This window comes from Chiloscyllium plagiosum, unplaced genomic scaffold, assembly GCF_037043375.1.
Source record: "Chiloscyllium plagiosum isolate Xiang-an unplaced genomic scaffold, Cpla_swu_hap1 HiC_scaffold_23, whole genome shotgun sequence".
Lineage (NCBI taxonomy): Eukaryota > Metazoa > Chordata > Chondrichthyes > Orectolobiformes > Hemiscylliidae > Chiloscyllium > Chiloscyllium plagiosum.
The window spans coordinates 44575065-44599178 of NW_028270161.1; the positions used below are offsets into that span (position 1 = coordinate 44575065).

Genomic DNA, 24114 nt, shown 5'->3' on the forward strand with positions numbered 1-24114 from the left:
TGGCTGAGGAAAGTTGAGTTTCCAACGAAAGGGATTGCATCTTTTTTAAAAAAAATCTTTATTTAGGATATATTCAAATATATCTCATCAATTCTGCTGTTAAGGTTAGATAGTAAAACTGTCATTGCAATTATTTCCCAGTGGTCTACCCAGTCTTGTTCAACCATAGGCTTGTTTATAAAAATGTCGAATCAAGGGTAGCATAAGCAAAGGTGGAATGACCAGATGATCGAAGGAGAGATTACGTTCGTTGAGGGAGGCAGCATATGGGGTTGTGACAAATAACAGCACTGAATGCATTGTAGACGTCTAGAATGCAAATTACCATGAAATCATACAAGAAATGTGGTATATTGTATGCATATGATGACACAGAAAATGATTTACCTATGGAATGATATGGTGAGCAATGACATGATTGCCAATGATGGATGATGCAGATGATGATGCAAGTCAAGAGGCAGAATGGGACATACAGTGGTGTTTGGTGTAAAATTTAGTTTTCTTGATGTTCATTGTGATTAGAATTTATTTTTATTCAGGGGATGAGCAATTTGCTGGTTTGATCAATATTTATTGCCCATCCATAATTGACATTGAAAATGTGGTGGTGAGCTGCCTTCTCGAACCAGTGCAGTCTATTTGACATAGGCATACCCACAATGCTGTCGGCAAAAGTGAAGAAATGGCAATACACTGTCGGAATGGTTTGGAGAGAAACTTTCAAGTAGTAATTTTCCTGTGCATCTCTTGTCCTTGTCTTTCTCGATGTTTGTGTTTCTGGGTTGAAAATGTGCTGTCTAGGGAGCCTTTGTTAATTTCTGCAGTGCATCTTTATGATATGTACTACTGCTGTTGAGCATCATTTAGTGAAGCAGACAAATGTAGATGTGGTTCTGGATCAGTGGTGCTGGAAGAGCACAGCAGTTCAGGCAGCATCCGCGGAGCAGTAAAATCGACGTTTCGGGCAAAAGCCCTTCATCAGGAATAAAGGCAGAGATCCTGAAGCGTGGAGAGATAAACTAGAGGAGGGTGGGGGTGGGGAGAAAGTAGCATAGAGTACAATAGATGAGTGGGATGAAGGATGAAGGTGATAGGTCAGGGAGGAGGGTCAGCACTGTCCCCATGACCTGTCCTACCTGCCTATTATCTTTTCCATCTATCCACTCCACCCTCCTCCCTGACCTATCTCCTTCATCCCCTCCCCCACTCACCTATTGTACTCTATGCTACGTTCTCCCCACCCCCACCCTCCTCTAGCTTATCTCTCCATGCTTCAGGCTCTCTGCCTTTATTCCTGATGAAGGGCTTTTGCCCGAAACGTTGATTTTACTGCTCCTCGAATGCTGCCTGAACTGCTGTGCTCTTCCAGCACCACTAATCCAGAATCTGGTTTCCAGCATCTGCAGTCATTGTTTTTACCTAAATGTAGATGTGGTGCCATCAGACAGGCAGTTGTCCTGGATATTGTCAGACTTGAGTGTTGTTGAAGTATACTCATCCAGACGAGTGGGGAGGCACCACAATAGGAGAAAGTGATGTGTGGGCGCAGGTTTTGCACTTCTTGCGGTGGCACATGGAAGGTGCTGACTCCCTCGTCAGATCTACGCCCTCTTCCCCTGCCACTGCATAAGTGCAAAACCTGCGCCCACACCTCCCCCTCTCACCTTTGTCCAAGGCCCCAAAGGATCCTTCCACAACTGACAGAAGTGTACCTGTACCTCCCAATGTCATCTACTGTATCATTTGCACCCAATGTGTCACTTCTACATCGGGGAGACAGGACGCCAATTTGCAGATCATTTCAGAGAAAATCTCTGGAACACCTGCATCAACCACCCCACCACCCCGTCGCTGAACACTTCAACTTCCACTCCCACTCTGCCAAGGACATGCAGGTCCTGGCCCGCCTCCATTGCCAAACCCTTACCACACGATGCCTGGAGGAAGAACGCCTCATATTCCCCCTTGGGACTCTGCAACTACACAACATCAATGTGGATTTCATTAGTTTCCTCATTTCCCCATCCCCCACATTATCCCAGTCCCAAGCCTCCAACTCGGCACTACCTTCCTGATTTGTCTATCACCTTTCCCATCTATCCGCTCCATCCTCCTCTCCAACTTAGAACCTTCTCCCCCACCTTCATCTGCATATCGAGTTCTCAGCTACCTTGCTCCCAACCCCACCCCCCCTCCCATTTACCTCTCCGCTCCCCCCCCCGGCCCAAAAGCCTCATTCCTGATGAAGGGCTTATGCCCAAAAAGTCAATTCTCCTTCTCCTTGGATGCTGCCTGACCTGTTGTTTTTCCAGTGCCACACACTCAACAATATTCCATCTCGCGCATAGATCTTATAAATCATGGACTGGCTTTAGATAGTGAAGAGATGAGTTGCATGCAGCAGGTTTCCAAGCCTCTTACCTGTTAGTGTAGCTGCAGTATTGTATGGCTGGTTCAGTACTGTTTTTAGTCAGTATTATTCCCCAAATCCCCTGTTGATTTGTGAGGGATTCAGCTCTGGTAATCTCAGTGGATGTCAAGGAGCCTTGGATAGATTGTCCCTTGTTCGTGGTGATCATTGATTGACACTTATGTGTTTGATTGTTACCTGCCAATTGTCAGCCTAAACCTAGATATTATACTTGACCTAGTAGATTTGGATATGGACTGTTTTAGTATCTGAGGAGTGACAGATTGCTCTGAACATTGCGCAATCATCAGCAGCTATACCCAACATTTACTTCATTACGTACGAGCGGTCATTGGTGAAGTGGGCCTAGAGTGCTACCCTGAGGAACTCCTGCACTGATATCCTGGAGCTTAGATGACTGACATCCTAAAAGAGCAACCATGTTCCTTTGTGACTCAAGTAGGAGTGACCTTTCTCTGATTTCCATTGACTGTCATTGGTCAGACATGATTTTAAGATGGCTGGTTGCTATTGGTGTACAGTGCAAGATATAACTTTTTTTTATTTGCTCTGTTGAGGAATTTCCTGAAGTCTAAATGCCTTATTTAAAACAAAAGTGACAATCTAATGTTGTTAGCAAGAAATGCATTATATTTACATTGAATACTTTGAATTGAAAACACTTGGTTTTTGTTTTTGCATGTTCTATCAGTTTCACTGAGACTTCGTATCAGTCTCAACAAAGTTTGAAAGGTATTTTTAATGGATGTCAGTTATTTGACTGTGAAATATGCATGTCAGTTTCAATATTCATTCTGCAATTGGAATGTGAATGCCAAACTCAAACCAAATAAGGTTTCTTTGCAAAACAGTAACCTGGAAGCATGTTGAAATTGTAATAAATGAGCAAACACTGAAAGTTTATACAGTGAAAGGTAATCTTTATATACTGAAAGATTATTACCTTTTTATGTTTAAAGTCATTGAACAAATTGATGTAATTGAAGAGTTTTTCAAAAGTTTGCTGTGATGCAAAATTAATCGTAAACTTAATCTGGTAAATGAGGAACATTTCTGTTTCCAGTGCTTTTAAGAAAGCACTTGTCAAGTGGTTTTCTTGAATGGTTATGCAGAACAGCTTCACTGGTGAAGCTATGACTTTTCTGAGGTGCCCTTTAGTATTGTTTGGTAAGCTGTTTGTTTTACTGGCTTTCTGCTTCTAAAATACACTAGCTTCAAAGGGAAAAAATATTTAGGTGTGGAAAGTAAATATACAATGTCAACATGTGGCAGCATGAGCAATGAGAAAAGTGTATAATGGGTAGCAGTCACTCATAAACTATTATTTTTCAATTCTGTCTGCAGGTTTTCCATCGGGAATTTAAAGTGTTTGATCATATCAAAGAGGAAGATTATTGTTGTGTTGTCTACTGTCTCAGACAATGAACCAGACTCAGCCCATTGAAGGCAAATTTTAAGCATGTGTATGATGTCTTTTACCTAAAGACTAAGTTTAATGTGCTCATGGAGTCAGGAAATATGTTGGGTAACACTGAACATCGTGTAAATTAATCTCTGTGCTTAGAATAAGATGACTTGAATGGAGTTTATCCTCCAAGTGAGGCAAGTCCTCAGTCATTGCTTAAGGATACAAGTCTCAATGCACTTACATTGCAAATATTGTGCATTTTGAAAACTTGATGACTGTTTAACTTTGTACTGAGCTTCCAGATGGAAAATTGATATTGACAATGAAGAGCAGGACAGTAGACATCCAGGGAATCTCCTAGGACCCTGTAAAATTCTCTCAGGACCAGACAGTATAAACACAGGAAGATGGCCCTCATGACAGGGGACCCAGAACCAGGGTCCCAATCTAAGGATATTGGGTAAGCCATCAGAACTGAAATGAGAAATTTCTTCACACAGATGGCTAAAAGGATTGAGGATATGAGAAATTAGAAGCAGGATACTGACTTGGATTATCAGCCATGGTCATGTTAAATGGCATAAAAGGCTTGAAGGGCTGAATGGCCAACTTCTATTTCTGTTTCTATCCCCTTATCACAAAATAATGTGATGTCGACTGCAGTATAATATTTGTTGTATGTCTGAGTTTCTGATTTTTGGATTCATAACCAGAGGGTTTTCTGTGTGTTTGAAGGATGTTAACTGAGAATATTTGGAGCAATAGTGATTTCTTTTAAAACATTTTAAAGGCCTGCCTTTAGACTGACTGGGTTTGAGTGCACCAATAATGGACTTCAGTTTAATTTAGAAAGTTTTATGGCTCAAAAGGTGTAAATAATGAGGCCTCGAGGGTTTGTTAGAAAGCTCTGGAAGTTTTGTTTTGAGCTTAAGGGAAATGCCCACAGTTTTTTAAAAGTTTTCGTTTGAGTGGAGCAGTATTGTAAAGTGTTTGAAATATCCAGTCTATGTAAACCATGATCCTGAGGACGGAAGTATGTATTGTGAATGACGTTACTTTAAAGTGAGGAGTTTGTCCCAGACCAGAGTGTTGGAATAAGCCGTGAGGGAGTGACTTAAAGGTGAGTGCATTTCAGCAGGTATGTAACAGGTTCTTCCTGTAGCTACCTGCAGTCACAGTCTAGAAATTGAAGTTACAAGTGGCTTAAGCCTATCAATGTATTTGATTTGGGGACAAAAACTGAAAAAGCTCGGCATGTCTTATAGCATCTATGCAAAGAAATCAAAGTTAGTGTTTTGGACCTGGTGACCCTTCCTCAGAACTCAGGACGGGTCATTGGACCGAAATGCTAACTTTGATTTTTCTGCACAGATGCTACATGACCTGCTGAGCTTTTATATCAACTTTTGGTTTTGTTTCTCATTTACAGCAGCCGCAGTTCTTTGTTTTTTTAAAAATTAGATTCAGGGATTCTGGTCTGGGTATTCTATCAGTAGTTTTTTGGGTACTGTACAGAGCAATTTTGTTTCTTTTCAGTTTGTAACCGTGTGTTCAGAATTACACTTTTTCTGTGTTTAGAAATCTTTAAATTTGTATTATAAGTAGAATCTATTAATCTTTTAAATAACTTTCTGTTCTTCTGTTCAAGCAAAATCTGCAGCATTATATGCTTGTGTTTCAGCAGGAGATTACTTTGTTCAAACCTGTACAAATCAAAACTTATCAGGTTCCTGCCTGACATTTGACTTGTCTATTAATGACATCAGCTAGGATTATGACGCTGGCTAAAATACTGTAAAACTGTGGTGAAACTCTAATATACCCAAACTCACTACAGATTCTCTGGATAGCTGCCAATTTTAGACTGCTATTTTCATTATGATGTAATGTTTCTGTTTAATATGTTGCTCAGTAAGTGTTCATTACTCACAGAATCATAGAATCCATAGTGTGGAAGCAGGCCATTCATTATATTCAGGCCCACACTGACCCTCCGAAGAACATCCCATGCAGATCCCTGTAACCCTGCATTTCCCATGGCTAATCCACTTAGCCTGCACCTCACTGAACACTAAGGTCAATTTACCATGACCAAGCCACCTATTCCGCACATCGTTGGACTGCGGGAGGAAGCCAGAGCACCCGGGGGAAACCCACACATAAATGGAGAGAATGTGCAAACTCCACACAGGATGGAATCAAACCTGGGTCCCTGGCGCTGAGGCAGCAGTGCTAACCACTGAGCCACAGTGCCACCCTATTGTTGTACCTAAGTAAAACTTCTAAACCCCTGTTTCACTGCATTGCAAAATAATATTTAGCCACAGTCTTCAGAATTTTGTTACTTATCCTGTCAGTATTTGATTTTATTAAGCAATGCGCTGCACAATATTAATACTGCACATACTGTTAAACATAATTTAATGAACCACTTTATTTTTCCAATATATTATTAACAAACGTAATCTGTAAAACTTACTTAGAATGCAGATTAAATGAATAGAAATATCAGGGAAGAGTTCCAAACAGTCTATCTTTGAACTTTGCATATTTATACTTCTATTGAGGGAAGATTCAAATTTCTGTTATTTTAGGAAAACAGCACATTATCGTCAGTCCCTTTTGTCACTGACTTCAGTATATCAAAAATAATTTGCGTTCATATTTATTAAAGCATATTATTTGAATAATGTAGATATAAATGTTCTGGTTAGGGTACCTCCATGCGTACATTAATTTTAAAAAATCTGTTTCAAATAATTTCACCTTATCTTGTAGATGCTGCAGTGTCTGAAGCTGGGAGCTCTTTCTCGAACAACTGCTAGTACTCAAATGAATGTTCAGAGTTCTCGTTCTCATGCCATTTTCACAATACATTTGTGTCAAGTGCGTGTCTGCATCAAAAATGATAATGTAAGTTTCTAAGCTCTGTGGTGTTTGTGGGAACTGCAACACTCATCTGATTTATTATGGCATAACAGAATTTTGAGCCCTTTACTTCAAGGTAAATTGGACATTGCATTTTTAAATGTAATTTAAGCTTGTGTAATTTTAGAAATGTTTCCATCGGTTAAACTGATTTCTTCTCTATTTCCCAAGATTTCTGTTTAATGAAGTACTTTGAATCTTTTCCCCAGTGTAAATTGTCTGTGTTTATAGCATAAATTTTATAATAAGTGAATATGCAGTTACTGCCTTGTCAAATATTCAGATTAAATTGATTTGTTACTTGTTACTGTCATTTTTAAAGTTTCACTAATTATATATTCAAAAAATACCTATATTCAAATATTCAAAAACCTATATTCAAATATAGGTTCGAATTGCATAAAAGTCAGATTTATAATTTTTAATTGCACAATCTAAGGAAAACTAGTATTTATATTTAATATTGACTGGGGATGATAGGACATTTTTCATCCACTCTTGCGAAATGGACATTGATTGAAACATAATTTCCCCACAGCTGTGCAAGATATGCAATAATTTATTGTTTTGAGAGTAAAGAAAACTTGCTTGAGCATTTTATATCTATACATTGGGACAAGAGTAAGCTATTAAGCCTACTCTGCCATTCAGTTATCTCATGACTAAATAGATACATTTGGTACCATCTGCACCATCTTCCTCCCTATTCCTTGAATTTATTGATCTTCAGGATTATGTCATTTTCTGTTTTTAAACATGATTAAGCTTCCACTCTGAGATAGTGTTTCGTCCTTTATCTTTGTCTTAAATGATCTATTTATTCTGGGATTCACCCTGTAAGAATTTTGTAAGTTTAAATGAGGTCATCCCTCATTTTTCAAAACTCTAGGGAAGGCCATCCCAGTCTCCCATCATCCCAGAGATTAATCTGATAAATCTCCATTGCACTCCTCTGTGCATTACACAACCACCTGATGAAGGAGCAGCGCTCCGAAAGCTAGTGCTTTCAAATAAACCTGTTGGACGATAACCTGGTGTTGTGTGATTTCTAATTCTGTGACAACATACTCCTTGCAAAGGCTTTTCTGGTGCAATGATCGTGTCCTTATCCTCTAATGGGAGGCCAGGGTTTGAAATTCCATCTGCCTCTGAGGTTTGTAATAACATCTCTAAACAGATTGATGTAAAAAAAAAATTGCCTTTCTTTGGAGAAGAGAACAAAACTGTATTTAGTACTCCAGCAAGTCTCACCAAAGCTCTTTATAACTGCAGCAAGTCATCTTCTGTACTTAAATCCCTTTACGATAAAGATCATAGTACCATTTGCCTTCCTAATTGCATGCTGCTCTTAGATAACTTTTAGTAACTCATGAATAACAGTATCTAGGTTCCTTTGGACATTGATTTCTCCCAACCGTAACCATTTAAGAAATGTTCTAACATTTTTTAGTCAAAGTGATAACTTCACAGTTGCTCACATTATATTCCATCTACCGTGTTCTAATCCGTTCACTTAGTTTAAGTCTCTTGAAGCCTTGTTTCATCCTCTTCAAAATGTACATTCCCACACAATTTGGTATCATCAACCAAGATAGAAACTTCCCAAATGGTTCCCATATCATAATCATTTATGTAGACTGCACATAGCTGTGGGCCGAGCACTGTCCCATACAATATCCCATGAGTAGCAGTCTGCCATCCTGAAGATAATCTGTTTATTCCTACTGTCTGCTTTCTGTCTGTTAACCAATTCGCAGCATGTAGCAGTATATTTTCCCCAATCCCATTCACCTTATGAAAACCAAATAATGTATGTTCACTGGTTCTCCTTTATCAATGCTAAAAGTAACTTCCTCAAAAGCACCAGCAACTTCAAAAAAAGAAATCCTTTTCTGAAATCCATGTTTCACAGTTTTATCTTTTTCTTTTAAGTGCCCAGTGTTATGACACAGAGGTGAACCCCTCTATTACTTAAACCAAGCACCCAGAAAATCTCACCTCGCCTTGAAATCTGTTAAATTGAGTTAAAAATCACACACCAGGTTATAGTCCAACAGGTTTAATTGGAAACTTTTGGAGCGACGCTCCTTCATCAGGTGATAGTGGAGGGCTCAATCCTAACACAGAATTTATAGCAAAAATTTACATTGTGATGTAACTGAAATTATATATTGAAAAATTGATTCTGTTAATCCTTTCATCTGTTAGAATACAGTGATAGTTTCACTTCTTTCATGTGTAAATCAAACCCTTTTTTTTAAAGTTGCATTCTCAGGTTAGCTGTTAACAATGGTGATAGCTAGACAATATGTTGAAGGTGTTGGCCCCCTGTGTTCTCTGTCTGTGCCATGATGTTTAGATTGATTCTGATCTAAAAAGTGAGATAACGGAGTTTTACATAAATTCATGCAGTTTTTGAGCAAAGTACAATGTAATGGTTAATAAACAGAACTATAAATACGATAACTGTAAATTCGATTAATTCAATCTTCTGTAATGTTAAGACATGCAATGTATATATATATGAACGACATGACCAATTGTACAGGTACCAAAGATTTATTTATATGAATAAAGTATATTTTGAAATAAAAAAAAATGTAACCCTGCAAGGGTTACATTGTACTTTGCTCAAAAACTGCATACATTCATATAAAACTCTGAGCTCAAAAACTGCATGAATTTATGTAGAACTCAGTTATCTCACTTTTTAGATTAGAATCAATCTAAACATCATGGCATAGACAGAGAACACAGGGGGCCAACACCTTCAACATATTGTCTAGCTATATCACCATTGGTAACAGCTAACCCGAGAATGCAACTTTTAAAAAAAAGGTTTTGTGATTTATCACTGTATTCTAACAGCTGAAAGGCTTAACAGACAATCAATTTTTCAATGTATAATTTCAGTTACATCACACTATAAATTTTTGCTATAAATTCTGTGTTAGGATTGAGCCCCCCACTATCACCTGATGAAGGAGCGTCGCTCCAAAAGCTAGTGTGCTTCCAATTAAACCTGTTGGACTATAACCTGGTGTTGTGTGATTTTTAACTTTGTACACCCCAGTCCAACACCGGCATCTCCATATCATAATTAAATTGAGTGACAGAGAACTCCCAAATTCCACTAAATTAACATCAACTTATTCTTTAACTCTAAAAATGAGCATTAAACAACAGCTATTCACAACTCTAAACTCCACATTCTCTTAACTGCTTACTATTTGCCTCCAGCTGTATAATAATATGCTGTTTAATAAGACACTTATTAAAATTACATCAACTTAAGACGACAGCAATTGCATGGTTCTGAAATTCTGTTTTCAGTCTTCCAGTGTTGATTTCCCTGGGTCGTCGTCTTTCTTTTTATTGCGAGCATGTTTCATACGAAAATGTACCTTTTGATACAGTGTGTTTTCTAATTTCTTTGAGAGCAAAATGTTAGATGGGCAATTAGATCTCCACGAATTTCTTTCTCTATGGAAGTTGCTCTCTGACCAATTTTCAAAATAGCAGCATTTATATTCGTTGGCAATGCAATAAGTTCGAACACAATTGGGTTTGAGAATCTGGGACGTAATTTAAATTGGTTAAATTCAAATTGTTGTCAAAACAGCAACCAAAATTCAGGTATCCATTTCACAGCCAAATGTTATATATTTTCAATTTTCCAGTACACTCTGGGACAGCCATCTAGTTATATACGCAGTTGCTTATAATCTCTGTGCAGAACAGCACTCTGTCTCTCTTTCAGTTATAGTATTTGCCTTCAACTTCATAACACCAGTTATCTCCACTCCTATGATAAGTTCTAACATTTTCTCTACTACTTTCCCTTGAACACACTGGGATGAAGCTCATCTTACCCAGCGGATGTAATCATCCTTTCCTCCTGATTTGGATGTGTCGGTATTGAACTGGGGTGTACAAAGTTAAAAATCACACAACAGGTTGTAGTCCAGCAGGTTTATTTGGAAGCACTCTCTTCCACAGCGCTGTTCCTTCATCAGGTGGTTGTTGAGTATAAGATTGTACGGCACAGAATTTATAACAAGTTTACAGTGTGATGCAACTGAAATGTTATCTTGAAAACGATAAAATTTTTCAATATATCATTTCAGTTGCATCACACTGTAAACTTGCTGTAAATTCCATGCTGTACAATCTTATAATCGACAACCACCTGATGAAGGAACAGCACTGTGAAAGCTAGTCCTTTATTTCAGTTAACTTTTTTCAAATTCTTCTACTTAAATCCTCATTTATTCCAGTTTTTCAGCTTTACAAGTCCCTTAGTCACCTAGAACTTGTGGAGTTTGTTTGTTTGAAGATACAAAGTAACTCTTAAGACTGTCTTTTGCTACAATTATAAATTATCTTGGCCCCACCAGTAAATTTCCCACATTTTGTCTTGACTTTTTTATTTTTTTCTCACATGCTTAAAAGAAGCTTTTACAATCACCATTATGTATTTTGTTAGCCTACATTCTTTTTTTTTATTCTCCCTTTCTTAATCAGTATCTTGGTTCTCCTGCATGGTTCTAAATTGTGCCCAATCCTCAAGCTTGCCAATTTTCCTGGCATCTAACATTCTATCAAGTTTTGTTTACCATACTTGAATTACCTTTTGCTTTGGTGGTTCTGTCTCAGAAGAATGTGCATCTCTTGTCAACTGTGTAATATTTCTTTAAATACTAACCATGACTTATCCACCATCAAATCTTTGTGGATTTTTCCAATCCACCATTGTCAAGTTGGCCTTTATACCTTCATAATTTCTTTCCTTGAGATTTAACACCCTAGTGTTAGAATTTGACCAGAATTTGTATAATTTCCTGTAACTTGATAGTTTTAAGATGTGTTGTGGAAAACTTAAATGCTGAAATATGAAGAAAAGTGCTGGAAGTACACTGTTCGTTTAAAAAAAATTCTAGTGAAAAGACAAATCAATATTGCAAGATGCAAAATACTGCCAAGTTGATTTGAGTCGTAGAGATCTATAGCACAGGAAAAATGTCCTTCAGCCCACCATGTCTGTGCCAGTCAAAATCCAGCACCTAACTATTCTGCACTCATTTTATGGGAACATTTTAGTATATATACTTCTTTGTTATCTTCAACTTGATTGGGTTAGTTTTGTTTTTAATGTAGGATGAACTATTGGACAATAAAGCCATCAGTGAATCAACAGAAATGAATGAATTTGAAACCCTCACAGCCAAGTTCCACTTTGTTGACCTTGCTGGTTCAGAAAGACTAAAGCGTACAGGAGCAACTGGAGAGAGGGCAAAAGAAGGAATTTCAATTAACTGTGGTCTAGTGAGTACATGTTGAATAGTACTTGGTAGTAAAGAAAGTTGTCAGCTTGAAGGGTAATGTATACTTCCTATGTTACATTTTCTGTTTTAAATGCATTGAAATACCATAATAGAATTCCTATGGAAATTAATGTTTATAGTATCACGTTTGCTGTAAGCATGCAATACATTTAAAGACTTAATGTGCTTTGCTTTGAAAGTTAAATTTTTGGTCTTACAAAGGATTTTGGTAGAGAATAAAAAATCCAAAATATGGTTGCTAGTAGACTTTTCTGAAGAGGAACACACTTTTATGTCTTCCATGTCCCTTTAATAGCAACAACAACTTGTATTCTTAGAGCACCTTTTTAACATTAAGAGCCATCTCAATGCAGTTCAAGAGCATTGTAAAACAAAGTAAGGCTCTGAAACACACAAGGAGGTATTAGGTCAGAAGATGGAAAAAATCTGGTCAAAAAGCTAGGTTTAAGTAGTATCTTAAAGGGAAGCAAACTAAGGTGGTACACACATTCCAGAGCTTGGGGTTTGGAAAACTGAAGACACAATTGTAATTGCAGTTGCTCAAAGCATATAAATTATTGTAGAACAGAGAGTTAGAGGCTTATGGTGCTGTAGGTGAAGACAAATAGAGGTTTGGGCAAGTTTGTGGGGTTTTAAGAAAAAAGTGAAAATTTTATAATGAAAATGTTGCTTGACTGGGTGCAATTGGGTCATTGAGCACATTAGTTATTAGGGACAGGGAGTAAAAGAGACTTTTTTCAGTTAACACCTGTGCAGATTTCAAGTTGATGCAGAATAGGATGTACGAGCCAAGTCTGGAGTGTGTTGGAATATTGAAGCTAAGAGGTAATGAAGGCATTGGTGTTTAGAAATTTTGATCATCCTGTGGTTTACTGACTGGTTGATTTTGGAATTCTGCCACTTGAATGTTTCTCAAAACTGTCTCCTCTTTTCCATAGTCCATTGCTTCACTACTTCTGTACATCACCAAGCATGGTGTTGAGACCATTGCATATGCAAACCCACCTCCTAAAAATACATAAATATCGAAGTTCCCTTGCTGTTGATTTAGTTTGGAGGCCACAAAAGCTGAGAGTTATTGAGCTGTCAGCAGGTACTCTTTCTGTTTTGAGGAGAAAGTGAGGTCTGCAGATGCTGGAGATCAGAGCTGAAAATGTGTTGCTGAAAAAGCGCAGCAGGTCAGGCAGCATCCAGGGAACAGGAGAATCGACGTTTCTGGCAGAAGCCCTTCTTCAGGAACTCTTTCTGTTTTATCCTGCAGTCTTATCTCATAATTGAACGACTACAAAATCATGAGGGGCATGGATAGGGTAAATCGACAATGAATTTTCCCTGGGGTGGGGAAGTCCAGAACGCGACGGCACAGATTTAGGGTGAGAGGGGAAAGATTAAAAGGGACCGAAGGGGCAGCTTTTTCATGCAAAGGGTGGTGCATGTTATGGAATGAGCTGCCAGAGGAAGTAGTGGAGGCTGGTACAGTTACAACATTTAAAAGGCATCTGGATGGGTATATGAATAAGAAAGCTTGGGGGATTTGTGCCAAGTGCTGGCAAATGGGACTAGATAAAGTTAGGATATCTGGTTGGCATGGATGAGTTGGACCAAAAGGTCTGTTAATCGTGCTGTATGTCTCTGACTCTGACTTTCCCAGATTACTTTGCAATCAGGTGGTGGTTGATATTTTTTTCTAATCAACCTGTTCAGAGATGTGATTGCACACTTCTGGAGTAGAAAGGACTTGAATTTGGTTCTTCTGGTTCAGAGGGAGCGACATTACCGCTGCACCACTAAGCTCCTAAGTAGGTTTGTTTTTCTTAAGTGAGCAGTTGTGTTTTATAATTGGAGCAGGTGGTTGTTTGCTTGCCTGTTCAATATGCTGCACCTTAAAAATGTGCTGCTTTAATTCTCAGACATGCACAAACACTGATTTAATTGATATTGAAGTTTGCATCTGTAAGGATTGCCTTTAGGAGAACCAAGTAAATTGTCAATTAACTCCCATTGTATGTGACCCATCTTTTGCCTTTTCAGTGTCATGCCAAACCCAAGTAAATTTTGAGTAAAAAGTTTCAGTCTACCACAACTGAACTGAAAAAGAACATGAGCATCTGTTCATGTTGGCTGTCGAGTGAAAGTAGTACGTTCCACTCTCATCACTCAGATAATGTTAATACTTCAGGTGTATTGTTGTTCTGTTCCATTATATTGAAATAACCAGAAAATCAGCATCCCAGCCAGACCCAAGTATCTGTTGATTTAAGGACCAAAAATAAGCCTGACTGCATCTTTGTTCTGGGAGTCATATTTCTTTATAAGCGCCACCTGTTTCTGCCCTCAGAATTGACCTTAGATGCAGAGATGGACATTTAAATTCAGGGTATCTGTATTTTTGTAAGTAACTTAAGTTAATACTTAGTTTAGCTCTAATAAGATGACTATGATAGGTAACATGGTACTGAAGGATGCAATAGCTCCTGGTATCCACATGTATTACAATCACAGGCACTTGTGTGTCTGGGCTAAAGTTCAGCAATTTGGATCTAACTGTACTGAACAAAAAAAATGCTGGAGGTCACATCAGGTCAGGCAGCATCCATGGAGACAAGTTAACATTTTGAGTCTACATGATTCTTCACAATTCTATAAATGAGGCAAGTTGTAAGAGGACTCGAGAGGGAGACAGAGACATTTATACCATAATGTCATGTGGTATGATATCATGAACACGTCCTTTTAAAAATACATTACAACTAGCTCTGAGATGCGCCACTGTTCATGCTACTTTTACAATTCCTGGTGCATCAGCTGATGGTTTGTTGGTCCAATGTTTCCAGTTTCCACTAAATAATGTGAATAAGTACAGAATTAAATCAGTCATTAAATAGTTATCAATCTTTAGAGTGCTTACCATTCAATTACTCCTGTATTGAATGTTGTCAGATACAAATATTTTGCCTGAGTTTGCAGGACAAGAAAGAGAAATCAGCAATTTTCTCAAGTATTTTCTCCAATATATTTCAATGTGTATGTATTGAATACCAAAATTACTCTTATTTGATACAAGTACATTAAATCATGATGTTGATGTTAATTAGAATAAAAAAAAGTGTGTTTCTACCCACTTGAAGTCTAATAATTGAAGCGGCCTAGAAAAACCGTGTTCACCGCAGATGAATCTCACAAAAATGCTATGTTTGCCTGATTCCTTGTCACAAAAAAAAATCAGACCTTTTTGATTTTCACCACTGTCACTCCTGCAGGTATGAATGAGAGTTTTCATAGCAGATGAGCTGCAATAGGTAAAATCAGCCATTTAAGCGAAAGTGGGTACAGCAGATGCTGGAGATGAGAGTGGCGCTGGAAAAGCGGGTCAGGCAGCATCCGAGGAGCAGGAAAATCGACATTGCGGGCAAAAGCCCTTCATCAGAAAATCAGCAAATTGCCTATTCTCACACCTCTTGTTGGTTGCTCAACTTGGGATCACATGTCATATTAAGAATTTGAACAGATTGGATTAAATGTCAGACTATTCCCAGGGAGATGTTAGCTAGGGAACAGCTTTGGATCAGGGATTGCAATAGATTGCTTCAGTCTTCCAATGTTTAATTAAATAAAACTGCTTCTCTTTAATGTCAGTTAAGCAAGTTAGCAGCAACGGCATTTGAGAAAGGTGATGGTAGCATGGTAAATACTGATTTTTTTTTTAAAGAGAATAGCATCCTCTAGTGGCACTTCATGCTCCCTACATCTTGAGAAAAGGTCAGGTTAGGTGCATAATGGGTGTTCTGTAGCATTTTAGTTTTCTTTGCAGCTGCACTTAGATCATTGTTATTATGAAGTGCTGCAGAAGATAAGCATAAGTGTAACATTAGTCGTTTTAAGATAGCCTATTCTTTGACTTGCCATGAATGCTGGTAGACATATTCATAAAATTTACAATGTGTTATTTCATGGATAAGATAGGTGGTGGATAATGTGCTATTCTAGGAGGAGATAATAGACCTGAGACATGGTCTGGTGTTAAAGGAGTATGGATGAGCTGAAGCAAAAGTATCAGACTCTGAGCAAATCAATGGGATTGCAACCAGATTGTTCATTCACCTGGATTTATTGTGATACAAGTTAGTGGTAAGTCAGGAAACTGTAAACAAGTATAAATGGTCATTTATGTCCAAAAATAGATGAAGGAACAGATGATTGGCGTTGGGAGTTAAGGATGGAAGTATGTTTGTAATCATAATGATTATTATTGAATTTTGCTGGTTATATGGAAATCTTAACTTTCTTTCAACCTTTGTTTTCCAGTTGGCACTTGGAAATGTCATCAGTGCACTTGGTGATAAAAGTAAACGAGTCACTCATGTGCCTTATCGAGATTCAAAGTTAACACGATTGTTACAAGATTCGTTGGGGGGAAATAGGTAAATACCTGGCTTTCTAACAAATTGATATCATTTTCTTATGAGGGTCTTTTTAAGCAAGTGTTTTGTTTTGTGCAGATTTTATAATTTTGTCACTTAGTTTTGTATAAGGTGGGAGGTTGAGTTTTATATTGTTGATGTTGAATGGGAAAATAGAATACTTGGTGATTTGAACATCAAGTGAGTTTTCCTTCCAATAATACTTCTGTGTGTTTTAATCATTAATGAGATGATTGGACACTCTGGTTTTGGAAAAAAGACAGTATTCGTTCTTCTGAGTTTAACTGTAAATAGTTAAATTGCTGCATACTTGTGCAAATATTTATACAGTTTCAAAGTAGGGATTTCTGCTTATTAAGAGGTGTGAAAATCAGTTATTTAACTCTGATTCAGAAGAGTGAAAATCATGATCGTCAATGAGGGTTGAGTATTAGGTGTGATAGGATAATTGTGTAACCTTCTACCCTGTTCCTGCTCCATGATGTAGGTTTCTAATTCATGAAATTCACTAATTGATTCAGAATATCAAATTGTTGCATGTTTATAGCTAGACACAAATGGACTACATTTTGAAAGGAAATTGTGACTTTGAAATGGGGTGTTGTGACATATTTTAAACCAACACTCGACACAGGTTCTGATTTGATATTTCAAGCAGTGTTTATTATATCGATGGGGAGACAACTTCGACAGGAACATCAAAAGTTTCTCCAATGATACAAAGGCTTTGAGTCAAGTATATACAATGTGATTTATGCTAATCCTATTGCATTTATAGTTGAGTAGGTTAACCCTACCCACGCCTGAAAGTCACAACCTATTTTGACCAAACTACCAGTGAGTGTTGTATGATTAGTATAATCTACCTGAATTTCTTTTCTTGTGACAGCATCTGACCTCCATTAATTCATACCAAAACCTGTGATTGTCAAAGGTCTCCTTGCCCATTGTTCCCTGCCATTTGCAGTATCAATGTTACTTTATCTCTAACTTTTTTGTTTCTAGTTCTGGGAGTCATTTTAACATTGAATCCCACTTCAGGGCATGATTTTCTGGTCTTGGATTGGTTTCCAGAAGGCGCACAAGCTGTGTAGTTGATTGTCTCTTGAGGTTTTCTTTGCTGAAACAAGGAACCATAATCCATATTCATTGTTTTACGGCATACTGCTAATGCCCATCTGAATTGATTGAAGGTCAGAGGATCATTTAGATGTTATTTAAAGATGCTTTTGATTGAGTCACGTGAATATTCTCTCTTTGAGATTAAAATCTCTAAACAAAATATTAGCAATATTTCATTAGGATTGGCAGAAGCCATTTGATAAAAGTCAAAATGAAGCTTTTTAATCTTTGTCATGCATTTATCTGTTCCTCCATGCTTTCAGACCATAAGACATAGGAGCAGAAATTTGGCCATTCAGCCTATTGAGTCGACTCCGCCATTCAGTCAGGGCTGATAAGTTTCTCAACCCTATTCTCCCTGTAACCCTTGATCCCCTTGATAGTCCAGACCCTGTCTATCTCATTCGAAAACAAACTCAGTGACCTAGCCTCGAAAATCTTCTGTCGCAAAGAATTCCATAGATTCAGCACTATCTGGCTGAAGTTTCCCCTTCTCTCTGTTTTAAAAGGTATTCCCTTTATTCTAAGGCTGTGCCCTCAGGTCCTAGTCTCTCCTTCCAATGGAAACATAATTCCAGCATCTACTCTGGCAAGGCCATTCAATATTCTGTATGTTTAAATTAGATTTCCCCACCCGCCCCCCCTTTATCCTTCTAAACTCCATTGAATATAGACGCAAAGTCCTCAAGCGGTCCTCATATGGAATTTCATTCCTGGGGCCATTCTCATGAACCTCCTCTGAACACTCCCCAGGGCCAGTACATCCTTCCTGAGATATGGGGCCCAAAACTGCACACAGTACTCCAAATGTGGTCTGACTAGAGTCTCAGAAGTACCACTCTCCTTTTACATTTAAGTCCTGTCAAAATAAATGTCATTATTGTGTTTGCTTTCCTAACTATTGACTCAACCTGTAAGTTTACCTTGAGAGAATCCTGTACTAAACTCCCAAGTCTGTTTGCACTAAAAACTTCTGAATTTTCTCCCCATTTAGAAAATAGTTCGTGCCTCTATTCTTCCCACCAAAGTGCATGACCATACACTTTCACATGTTGTACTCTATTCGCCACTTTCCTGCCAGCACTCCAAACCTGTCCAAATCCTTCTGCACCCTCCCTGCCTCCTCAATGCTACCTGCCCCAGTACCTATCTTTATACCATCTGCAAAATTAGCAAGAGTGCCCTCAGTTCCTTCATCGAGATCATTATTGTATAAAGTGAAAAGTTGGGGTTCCAACACTGAGCCTTTCGGAATACTACTTGTCACCAGTTGCCATCCTGAGAAGGATCCTTTTTATCCCCACTCTCTGCTTTCTTCCGGCAAACAACACAATAGGGACATCTACTTCAAACCCACTGATTCCCACAGCTACCTGGACTCCACCTCCTCCCACCCACCCCTCCTGTAAAATGCTATCCCATACTCCCAAATCCTCCACCTCCACCGTATCTGCTCCCAGGAGGAGCAGTTCCACTCCAGGATATTCCAGATGGCTTCCTACTTCAAGGACTGCAATTTCTCCTCCTCCCATGTGGTCAACAATGTCCTCCAGTGCATCTCCTCCACCTCCTGCACCTCCGCCCTTGATCCCCACCCCTCCAACCACAACAAGAATAGAACCCCCACGTCCTCACCTTCCACCCCTCTAATCTCCAGATACATTGCATCCCACCTACAATCAGACCCCACCACCAGAGATACATTTTCCTCCCCATCCCTATCAGTGTTTCGCAGAGAACACTCCCTCGTTAGGTCTACGCTGCCCACCCTCTCTTTCCCGCCCCCCCCTCCAACCACCAAATCAATTCACATCCACTCCCAACACCCTCTCTTGCTGCCACAAGAAGTATAAAATGTGCGCCCCCACACCTTTCTCCCCCCCCCCCCCCCACCCTCTGTCCAAGGCCCCAAAGGATCCTTCCACATCCAGCAGAGATTTTCCTGCAAATCCAAACGTGTCGTCTACGGTGTCCGTTGCGCTTGATGTTGTCTCCTCTATGTTGGGAGACAGGATGCCAACTCTCAGAACACTTTAGGGAACATCTCTCGGACACCTGCACCAAACCCTACCGTCCTGTGGCCGACCACTTCAACTCCTCCTCCCACTCTGCCAAGAACATGCATATCCAAGAACACCCCATCTTCCATCTTGGGACCCTCCAACTACACAGCATCAATGTCAATTTCACTAGTTTCCTCAAATCCCCTCTTCACCCCACCTTCCACTCCCTCACCTCATCCCAGATCTAACCCTCCAACTCCGCACCGCCCTCTGGAACTGTCATACTTGTCTCACCTTCCTTCCCACCCATCCGCTCCACTCTCCCCTCCAACCTATCCTCATCAACCCCACCTCCACCTACCTATCGCTTTCCCAGCTACCTTACCCCCCAGCCCCACCCCACATTCCTGATGAATATCTTCTACCCGAACCGTCGATTCTCCTGCTCTTCAAATGCTGCCTTATCTGCTGTGATTTTCCAGCACCACGCATTTCAACTCTGATTTCTCCAGCATCTGCAGTCCTCAATTTCTCTTCGCATTCTGCCAGACAGACAAGCTTCTATCCATGCTAACACCTTGCCTTTAACACATTGGGCCCTTACCATATTCAATAGTGTCCTGTGCAGTACTTTGCCAAAGACCTTCTTGAAGTCCAGTAGATAACATCCATTGGCTCTCCTTGGTCTAACCTGCTTGTTACTTCCTCAAAGAGTTCTAGTGGATTTGTCAGGCATGATTCCCCTTGATAAAACCATGTGACTTTGGCCTATTTTACCATACACCTCCAAGTATTCAGAAATCTCATCCTTCACAATGGATTCTAGGATCTTACCCATGGCTGAGGTTGACAGTTTATTCTGAGTTGAAACATATAAGACCAATCTAACATTACAAAAGTAAAATACTGAAGATGCTGCAAATCTAAAATAGAAATTGCTGAACTACTGGTATTATCTCTGGAGACAAAAAGTCAATTACTATTTTGTCAGAAATAACTAAGTCTCCCCTGTTGTTGATCCATGATGTTGACATTGATTTTCGCAGTCCACTGGCATTTGACAACCAAGCTTTACTAAAACTATATTGAGAATCAATTAAATTGGAATAGTTTTTCATTGTTGTCAAGTTACTTGTGGCCTTTACTCGAATTATTCCATAAAACAAATTAACAATATCAGATATAGCAGTTTTTTAAAAGTCCTCTATGCTCATCATGGCACCATTTGGGAAATGGTGCAGATCTTTGCAAAATTGACGATCACCAACTCTGCCTTGCTAAGTGTTAAGTTTGTGTAAGGGACTAGAGAGTAGGATCAGATAATCAGCCAACTGTTTTATAGGTCTCTCAACTTGGCAATTACAAACTTGTACAGCTGCTAAACCAACAAATAAATGTGCCAGGTATTTAGGATATATATTTTCAACTAAGTAAACATTGACACAAATGACAGAATCCATTCAAAACTGACTAATTTGAGCTGCCCAAATGTAGTACATGAGTATTGGGAAAGTTATTTATTCTTTTCTATTTAAGTGACTTGGCACAGTACATTTTCTTTGAGCAAGAAAGTTTGCTTTCTCATTTTAAACCTGCTTGGTTAAGAAAACTCTGTTTCATGCCTTTCTTAACAGCATAGCTGTAATCTGAATTTAGTTCATTGTACAAATTCTGTCATATAAATAACTTGAGTTTGTAGTTGTTTCTATGTCTTAACATTCTGTGAGGCTACCTACTAGTTGATGGGTAAATTGGAAAATGAAGTGCCTAAATGTTGCCAAGTTAAAGGCAAATTTGTGAATTTGCTGAACTGAGACTCAACATGATGGATGTTTTTTACAGTACGTTAAAATATTATACTTTTTTGTATAGCTTTCAATTACATACTTCAATTGTTCAGGTAACTAAACTGATATAAATACTTCTTAATTGTGACAGTTGACATGTTGCTGTCGTTGTGAACTTCCTAGTTTTCATTTTACAGCCAAACAGTGATGATAGCTTGCGTCAGTCCATCAGATCGTGATTTCATGGAAACTTTGAACACACTGAAATATGCAAATCGTGCGCGGAACATTAAAAATAAAGTGATGGTTAACCAGGACAGAGCAAGTCAGCAAATCAATGTGCTCCGTGGTGAAATAGCACGTCTGCAGATGGAACTTACAGAATACAAAACGGTGAGCTAGTTTGGAAATTGGAAAGAAATTTACCTGTTTGTTTTTATGAAGTATCCTTTAGGCTGCCCAAAGCTGGAGATGATCTTGCTTCAGTCAATATTTCGAGGAACCATGTAAGTTTTGTGGTGCAACATATATATTTTAGTATCACTTAGTTTACGTTTTGAAACAGAGGCATATGTAGGTTTTGGTCTGCCCATGAAGTGTTTTAAACGTTAACTGGAGAGTTACTTATTATGATTTTGTTTTCATTCGGTAAGTTTTAGAAGTGAATAGTTGTGCATTTGGCTTCAGTTAGAACAATCTGGAATTGAGATTTTTCCTCTTTTGGTATATGGGAAATACCTGTAGCTTGAAAAGCTTTTTTAGCTTCAGCAGTTTGCAAAGGTCATAGTGGAAGCTGAATGTATAAAATGCTTTTTTCCTGAAGGAAGATATTGTAGAACTGGTGAGGGATAGATTACCTCAATGTAAAATTAATTTGGAAGTTCCAAACCAGATGAAAGCAACTAAATTAAAATGTAGAATCTCCAAACTAATAACCTCCAGATTACGACCTAACCAACATGCAGGTTGACGAAATGTAAATTAAATTAGAGAGGTAAATGAATGGCTCAAAGTAGTTCATATTCATGGGGTACTAGCACCAGTACTGGGGAATGAGGGAGCTATTCCGTTGGGACAGACTTCTCTTGAATTAGGCTGGGATCTGTGCCCAGGCGAATAGTATAATGAAGGCTGAAGTCAGGGCTTTCAAATAATTAGTGATGGAAAAGGCTGTTCAACTGAAAGGAAGTTTTAAAAACATCAAAAGAAATGAGACAGCAGGGGTGCAGAATAATGAAGAGGCATTTAATAATCCAAATTTCACCAGTTTCCTCATTTCCCCTCCCCCCACCTTGTCTCAGTCTAATCCATCGAATTCAGCACCGCCTTCCTAACCTGCAATCTTCTTCCCGACCTCTCCGCCCCCACCCCAGTCTGACCTATCACCCTCACCTTGACCTCTTTCCACCTATCACATTTCCGACACCCCTCCCCCAAGTCCCTCCTCCCTACCTTTTATCTTAGCCTGCTGGACAAACTTTCCTCATTCCTGAAGAAGGGCTTATGCCCGAAACGTCGATTCTCCTGTTCCCTGGATGCTGCCTGACCTGCTGCGCTTTTCCAGCAACACATTTTCAGCTTTAATAATCCAAGTATGACAGGAAGGGGCATCAAGTGTAAGCAGAAAACTGCAGCAGAAATTAGAACCAGCATAAGTAGTGATAGTAAAAAGTTCAAGTTTAACACTCTCAATCTGAATGAAGTATGTGTAACAAGATGGATAAGTTAACAATACAAATAGAAATCAATGAATATGACATGATGACTAATATTGCATGGTGGGTGATATTGCACTTAGTGGTTAGCACCTGCCTCACAGTGCCAGGGACCTGGCTTTGCTTACACCCTTAGGTGACTCTTTGTTTATGTGGAGTTTGCACATTCTCCCTGTGTTTGCGTGGTTTCCTCCATGTTCTCTGGTTTCATCCCACAGTCCAAAGATGTACAAGTTAGGTGGATTGGTCATGCTGAATTGACTATAGTGTTCAGGGATGTGCAGCCTCGGTGGGTTAGGAATGGGAAACGCAAGGTGCAGGAAGCGGGTGAATCTGGAGAGGTGTGGGGGATGCTGTTCGGAGATTTGATGTGGACTCAATGGGCTGAATAGCCTGCTTGCACACTGTAAGGATTCTATGATTACAGAGATGTGATTGCCGGATGACCAAGACTGGGAGATTTTAAGAGTAAGGGCTATTTGGCGTTTCAGGATAGACATTTTAAAAAAAAAGAGGTGATGAAGCTTTATTAATAAAAGAAAGGATCAGAGTGGTGCTCAGTAGTGATCTAGCTATGATAGATCTTGATGTGCCATCAGGTTGGCTGGAAATAAAGAATAACAAAGAAAGGAAATGATGGATGGGAGTCTGTAGACCCCTGAGGAGTTCCCACACTATAGGACAAAATATAAATCAGTAAATGAAGGTATGTAAGAAGGGCTACAGTTGCTATGGATAATTCTAATCTGCATATTGATTCAACAAATCAGATTGGCAAGGGTAATGTGGGAGACCAATTTCATCAAGTGTATCAGGGAATGTTTCTTGCAGCAGTACGCTGCAGAAACTACCCAGGTAGAGGCTATTTTAATCTTGTAATGAAGTTGCATTAATGAGCAATCTCTTGGTCAAGGGTCTTGTGTAATTGATAGCAATCTCAGTATGGTAGCA

At 39.0% G+C, this 24114-nt stretch overlaps 1 protein-coding gene across 4 annotated transcripts in view; it reads left to right on the forward strand.

Moving 5' to 3' along the window:
- The window catches only part of kif21a (kinesin family member 21A), a 146246-nt gene that overhangs the window by 46384 nt on the left and 75748 nt on the right, over positions 1 to 24114 (forward strand). For all 4 annotated transcript variants that reach the window (XM_043713606.2, XM_087999610.1, XM_043713604.2 and 1 more), the window contains exons 5-8: positions 6621 to 6755; positions 11928 to 12095; positions 16421 to 16536; positions 21646 to 21841. In XM_043713606.2, the coding sequence (XP_043569541.2) occupies positions 6621 to 6755; positions 11928 to 12095; positions 16421 to 16536; positions 21646 to 21841 (615 nt within the window). The remainder of the gene's footprint in view (positions 1 to 6620; positions 6756 to 11927; positions 12096 to 16420; positions 16537 to 21645; positions 21842 to 24114) is intronic.